Genomic DNA, 7,537 nt, shown 5'->3' on the forward strand with positions numbered 1-7,537 from the left:
TAATTTTTCTCCTTTCCACACAACATTTTATGACCAAGGCTGGACTCACCTTTCATTCCTCATTTAAAGGGGAATCCAGCTTTGGCCATAAAATGTTGTGTTGGGAAGGAGTAAAATAAATCAAACAAAATGGCGAAAGTCTGAAAGAAATCGGACAAGCAATAAGAAAGTTATACATGTAGCTGCTTTAAAATTGAGATCACTAATACTACGTAGATTTCAAATTGGCAACTGGGTAAGTAAATTATGACAAAGGGCAAGGACAACTTTCCCATAGGCCATGTACTTTATTATCAGGGATTTGTGGTTTTCTCCCAAGTACCAATTCCCCTGGGGCAGTAATCTACATTTGTAAATATAACCCAGGTACATGTAGTATATTGTTTTATGTCCTCATGAAAGAAAAATATAATTTGAAATAAAACTTTTGGGAAAAATGACATTTTAGCCATAATATGTATTGGAGTACATGGTAGTCCTTGCCTTACATCACTAGGACATCCCATATGCGGCCAATTTGAAGTCTCCATGGGGATAGTGATTACCAATATTTACAACTTTTAAAGATTCATAACTTTCTTGTTGTTTGTCCAATATTGTTCAAACTTTCACTTATCAACTTGTCTGATTTTTCTTTTCCTTATAAAAACAAGTTTTTATTTGGGTTGGATTCCCCTTTAAGTGGAGTCGGTCATTTTCATTTTGATTTGGATTCTTTCAGATACCGTGGCTACTACGATGAGAATTACGAGGTTACTTTGGACTACTGGCTTATAATCGCGATCAAGCTGGCCTTCATCTTGCTCTATGAGGTAAGTATTGTACCCAAATATCAAATAGTAGCTTCCCATTTAATGTACCGTCACTGTGATAAAGAGACTGTTCGATTTCTTTTTAGAGAGGGTGATGCTGTGAGATAATTTTGTTTTCCTTTTTTGTTTAAATCGCAAATAGAGCCATCAGGCTTGTACAGCACCTCAAAACTTGAAATTGATCTTGCAAGTGAAAGTAATTTCTCTTAATTCTTTGGTATTATTAGTCATAAGGGTACATAGGGTTTATTGTACAACAGGGCTCCATAACTGAAAGGGATGCTTCAGGCTGAAAATAATATGATTTGAATAAATAAAGCAAAATCAGGCAAACAAAAGACTGAAAATTTGATCAAAATCGTACAAGGAATAACAAAGATATGGTATTTTAAAGATATATATATGCATTATTCCAGTAAAATAATTCTAGGCATGTCGTCATGCCTACTCAATGAGCAATCTGATGATGTCATATCCCCACTTGTTCTTTTGTATTTTATTATATGAAATTAGGTTTATTCAATTTTTTCCTCCGAGAATTGAAAATATTGGAACGACAACTGATTCAGTACATTTGATATTATTGCTGCAACTTATTTCATAAGAGGAGAGACATAACATTCACACATGTATAAAAAAATCAAACAAATATGATTTCATGTAATAAGATAAGAAAAGGAAAGTGGGGATTTGACATCATCAGCCCACCTAATGAATATTCATGCCGACGGCATGTAACCGTTTTCACAATATATTGCCGAACTTTAACTTTCAATAACTTCGCTATTTGTAATCAGATTTTGATGGAATTTTCTGCATTTTGCTCTATTTATTTACATATGAATATTTCCAGCAGAATATCCCTTGAAAGCTTAGTGATTAGTGAAGGCAAATATTTATAAATGATCATACACCCCCATCTTATTGTTATGATTTTGAGTAATTTGTTTTTGCATTTTCTTTCAATTGGTTGAAGTAAGGTCAGCAGATATAAATGATATGGATTAAAATGTCTTGCTGAGAAATACATGGAAATGCGATTTATTACTTAGTTGAGGCATAGGTTTATCATACGGTGACACAACATTTGCTCCGGTCTTAATATTTCAGAGTGCATAGGGTTAGAGTTATGATTGTATTAGAGTATTTGGTTCAGAATAATGTAAAGATAAGGATTAGGGTTTAATTAGTTTTGGAGGTTAAGATTTTATGTATGGCTTAACATGCAGATTTTCCATCTGAGCAAGCGTCGCTAGAGCAAATGTCATGGAACCATATCATATACATGTACATGTATTAGGCTATTTCATGATAATTGCTGATATTGGTGTGGTGTCTTTGGGGGTTTTTATGGGCTACTTACTGTGGTGTTTGGATGCTAATACAAGGGATGTAGACAAGGTGGTATTTTGGAGTCACAAGGTCGCGGGACAGAGCCTTTATCCATAGACTTTGTACATGTAACTCGGGCCAAGGCCAAGGTACAGGTTGGCTAAATGTGGTCTCGAGGCTGGTTTGGACTACATCTCTCGCTAATACCTATGCGGAGCTACTCCTTAGAGTGATTTTGTCTCTTTACTTGGAAGTCTTTTGAAAGTGTGATGCGGTAGTAGGAGGAACACTTACCAGTAGTAAACATCCACCATTTGCCCCTCCTGCTTTTAAGGTTTCCCATATGTACAGTATGTTTGTTCTCATTGCCTTTGAATAAAGAGTCTTGAAAAATCACCCACTGAATAATTATGTAGATATACTTGGTAATAACTTGGCAAAATATATGAAAATACTAATAAATATTTATATGAATGTATCAAAGGTGAAGGGTTAAAAAGTAAGAAGAGAATACAATTCTTCTTATAGCTTGAGCCAGGAAACTGGTGTTCCCCAGGGATCAATCATAGGTGCACTTATATTTTTTGAAAGATCATGTGCTATAATTTTATAGAAAAATAGGTTTTGTTTTACTCACAATAATTGTCAGGTCACATCTACTAAAATGCTACTCATTTTCATCAAACACTCACAGCTCACATTGTTGCCTCTCAGAGTTATTTGCTCATTGTATCTTGTTGATAATGTGTGCTCATATTCCAAACACATGCCAATTCAATACAAAAGCAAGTGCACCTGCCATAATTCATGTTCCTGTATATGTGTTAATGCTCCAATACATTAAACTTTGTCCTTTTTTGTTGCAATTGTCATGTCTAAATTCATGGACATTTTAAAACTTGTCCTTTTTCAAATCAGATGTATTCATCATGTTTCAAATGTCATTGTTTGTATATTTAATTCTGCATGAAGTTATTATTATTATTATTATTATTTTTATTTTATTCGGCAATTAAAAATACATAAATTGTAGTACAATACAAATCACACAAACAATAGGACATAGGTGACATAGTACAAACGACCTGGAATAGAGATGAAGGGGCTGCCTGGGTTTGGAAAAGGTAAACTGAATTACCATGGCCCACAGGCCTTCCTTCCCACACCCCTTAACCTTAACTACATGTATGCATAATACGCATTTATAAAGCATAAGCTGTTTCCATTTTCTTGTACAAATTATGCCAAGGAGACTTCTGATATGGTTTAAAATAAGAGGAAATGTGATGAATTTTGTTGTGGAAAAATTATTGAATTCTTAAGACACATATGCCTGTTGCAAGATGCTAATAAATAGTTTGTGTGGAAAAAAGAATTTACTGAAATTAATTTTCTTTAGTTCCTTTGTAGATTCCGTAGTAGATTCCTTTATACCTTTATTTATTATAATAAGTAATGATGGTAATAAACATAAATTTGTGTAGCATTTCAAACAATAAAGCATTACAACGGTCCATGTACTTGTAATCGGAGCATTTATCACCAATCTTCTTGCTGCGTATTATCATCCATAACTTTGCCTATGGGCTGTATAGTGTAGTTTGCAATACATGTTTAACTCTTGAGTCTAAATGATGATAGATGTTGAATCTGAAAATAACAAACTTGCTAAATGTAGGTCCTTGTGTTTGTATATATGTAAAACTTCTAGTCCTTATCATTATATCTCTTACTTCTGGTACTAATAATAACACTTGTCTGAAGTCTTCTTTCGAAGAATGATTCCTTGTCAACTGAAGACCATATCATAATACAACACTAATTTTTATTAATGATAACTAATCTCCTTGTCATTCATGTTATATCCTGTTTAATATCTTACCAAAATGATGACTGCAGAATTTTCCTTTTTTTTTTGCATTTCAGAGTTTTTGATACCATAATTTGGTTGAGCATGCATACCTCCATATGATCCCAAATTTGGTGGGAATTAGTCCATGGAAATCCAAGATATGACCTCATGAATACATAATCAGCCCATTAATGTATTATTGGCCTTGTTCTAAATGTTATGAACCATTAATTAACTTTATTGCCCAGGATAATTACGTATTCATGAGGTCATATTTTGGGGCACTCATGAGCCAATTCCCACAAAATCCTGGGTGTGGAGGTATTTCGTAGAGGTGTTGTTGCTTAGTGGATAAGTCTCCAGACTTTAAACCACAAGGTCCTAGGTTCCAATCCCACCACAGCGCTCCCGTCCTTTGGCAAGGCGTTTACCTATATTTGCCACTCTTCACCCATGTGTAGTAAATGGGTACCCGGTAAGAAGGAATTCCTTGAATGCTCGAGCGCCCGATCAGGGTAGCCGTGCTAAAGCCGGGGTAATAGTATGCAGCATTTAGGAACATTTGTGTTAAGCGCTATATAATTGTTGCATATTGTTATTATTATTTCACAATGCGTTACCAAAATATGGTATAAAAAAATTCTGAAATGCAAAAACTGAATATTGATGATGTCACACTTTGGTTCTCCATACTAACCTTCGTTATTGCATGGAATTATTATCAACTGTAAGATATTCAAATTCATTAACTATCCAGCTTACTAATTTTCATACCTATCAGATTATTATCATGAAATTTACAGACTTCTAATCCATTTTTTAATTAAAATGGAAAAAAGGGGAAAAAAATCAAGTTATATATAAAAGAGAAGACATTTCAAACTAGGATGCCATTAGCTGTGTCATGTCCTTTGTATTTAAAAGAATGAACAAATTTGCTATGATAGTCCAACATTTCTCATCTTATGTAAAAGAAAAGACATTTTGTTGCATTCCATTTTGTTGTATCATGAAATAGAAATGTCAGTTGTTCTTTCTAGATCTTTTTTCTTGTTTTCCAATTTATTAAATCTCTTTCTCTTTCAATTAAAAATAAGTCTTTTGTGTGCCTTTCCCATTCAATGTTTGTTATGTTTCCCCTTTTATTACCTGTGTGCTCGCTCATTAACTTTTTGTGTTTTCTTTTCTCACTTTCATTGTCTCTCTTCCTACATGTATCTCTCTTTCACTCTGTTTCGACAGCTCTCACATTATTAAACTTTTGTTGTTGTTGATTTCTTTCACTTTTTGATCTACCTTTTTAATGTCTTTTCCCCCTATTTCTTTCCCTTTTTAGCCTCCTGCTCCTGTCTTTTCTGTTCTCTTTTCTCAAATTTCTCTTAAAATTTGTCACCATCCCGATATATGTTTGTTCCTGTTATCTATCTATCTACCTACCTACCTATCTCTTGCTCTCTCGCTCTACTTTTTTTTTTCTCTTTTACAGCTTGTACACACTCTTTCTTTTACTGTTCATGTGTACTATGAACGAATGTTGTCAGTCTATTTCATTATTTATTTTATTCCCACCCCCTCTTCACCTTCTCTCTCTCTCTCTTTCTCTATATCTGCCTATCATTTCGATTCTGTCCTAGAGATTGTTCCCAGTACTCTCTTTCAGTGCTAAACTATACCTGTAACCTTTCTCTATTTTCCACTCTGTAAACTCCTCCTGAACGTAACAGACCTCTTCTTTTGTCTATGTCAGCCTCTTTCATTATCTGTCTTGGTCCTACCTCTCCCTCTCTTTTTCTCTCGCTGTCTCTCTGTTTCCTCTTTGTATCTTTACTTGCCTTATCATTTTGGTCCTGTCCTGGAGGACATACCCTCTCTCATTGTACCTATATCCTTTCTATATTTCCACTCTGTAAACTCCTCCCGAATGTGACACACCTCTTCTTTTCTCAGTCTCTTTCATTATTTGCCTTTCTCCTGCTTCTCCCTCTCTTCTTTCTCTCTCGCTGTCTCTCTGTTTCCTCTTTGTATCTTTACTTGCCTTATCATTTTGGTCCTGTCCTGGAGGACATACCCTCTCTCATTGTACCTATATCCTTTCTATATTTCCACTCTGTTAACTCCTCCCGAACGTGACACACCTCTTCTTTTCTCAGTCTCTTTCATTATTTGCCTTTCTTCTGCTTCTCCCTCTCTTCTTTCTCTCTCGCTGTCTCTCTGTTTCCTCTTTGTATCTATACCTGCCTTATCATTTTGGACCTGTCCTGGAGGACATGCATGTACCCTCTCTCAGTGTACCTATATCCTTTCTCTATTTTCACTCTGTAAACTCTTCCCGAATGTGACAAACCTCTTTTTTTGTCAGTCCCTTTCATTATATGCCTTGCTCCTGCTTCTCCCTCCCCTTTTGCTCTCTCTGTCTCTCTATCTTTCTCTTCTAATCTTTACCTGCCTCTTACTTCGATTCTGTCCAAGAGATTGTACACGCTCTCATTCTGTGTGAATTCGTATAACCATAATATACCCTCTCTTCACCTTCTGTAGCATCTCGTCTTATTCATCAAGTTCTTTGTGGCCTACATCATTCCCGACATGCCCGATTTCGTCAAGAACCAGATCAAGCGCGAGAACTACCTAGCCCAGCAGGCCTTGCGCACGGCCTTGGTAGAGAACCGGGGCAAGAGCAAGAAGATGGTCCCGCCCGGCGGACCTGAAGACTCCTCCGGCGCTTCCGGCCCCGTCGAGCCCTAAACCGGCTTCCCGTCGCCACGACTACGCATCATCCATCAGCGATCTTCACTATCATCGCGTCTGCATCCACTCATTTCAAACCAGAGCATATCTTTCTAAATCCGACTTGCCTCGTACACGACAGTGGCCTCTGTGGAGCTATTCACTTCCTCATAGAACATATTTCGTACTGTATTTTATATATAGCCCCCTCTATAGACCAAAACTGTCAGTAGTGATGGTTGTTCATATTTTTCTGTCATAGCTGTTTTCTGTCATTCTTGTATATATCAATACCTGACTTTGTATTGTACCATATTCTGTATCATTTAAAAAAAGTGTTAAAGCTTTTACATATATATCATTTACTTTTATACTTTCCGTACCCTATTTCTTTGAATGCTGTGTCTCGATTCAGAATTAGAACAAGAATCCATGTTCAGTGTTATTTCTGTTCTCATTCTTCATAAGAAAGTTTGATTCTTGAAATATGCATGTGACTTTCCTAACAGGGTTTCACCTTCTAAATCTTGTTATTAACAAGTGTTCTCGAATTGACGTTTCTACATTTAATTGATCAAAACATGTGTTATACTAGCATTTCATAAGAGGCTTGACTTTTGAATAATGGAAATATTGATATATGTTGTATCATGTAATTATGCTCTATGCACTTAAGAACGAAAGGAGAGAAAAATCATCATCAGTTGCTGCTTCACCTATTTTGTCATGTGGTAATGTGTTTGCAATCATCTTTACCCCTATTTACCCCTTATTTCACTCTCACTTGGCATAAATTCTTTCATGAAATCTTTTT

General features: G+C 35.7%; 1 protein-coding gene across 1 annotated transcript in view; it reads left to right on the forward strand.

The window, feature by feature from the left end:
• The window catches only part of LOC129282835 (anoctamin-4-like), a 48,462-nt gene extending 41,125 nt beyond the window's left edge, over positions 1 to 7,337 (forward strand). Inside the window, exons 26-27 of the mRNA XM_064115167.1 lie at positions 722 to 812; positions 6,535 to 7,337. Of these exons, the coding sequence (XP_063971237.1) occupies positions 722 to 812; positions 6,535 to 6,741 (298 nt within the window). The 3' untranslated portion in view covers positions 6,742 to 7,337. The remainder of the gene's footprint in view (positions 1 to 721; positions 813 to 6,534) is intronic.
• The last annotated feature ends 200 nt before the right edge of the window (positions 7,338 to 7,537 follow it).

The sequence above is a fragment of the Lytechinus pictus genome, unplaced genomic scaffold, assembly GCF_037042905.1.
Source record: "Lytechinus pictus isolate F3 Inbred unplaced genomic scaffold, Lp3.0 scaffold_20, whole genome shotgun sequence".
In the NCBI taxonomy this organism is placed as follows: Eukaryota; Metazoa; Echinodermata; class Echinoidea; order Temnopleuroida; family Toxopneustidae; genus Lytechinus; species Lytechinus pictus.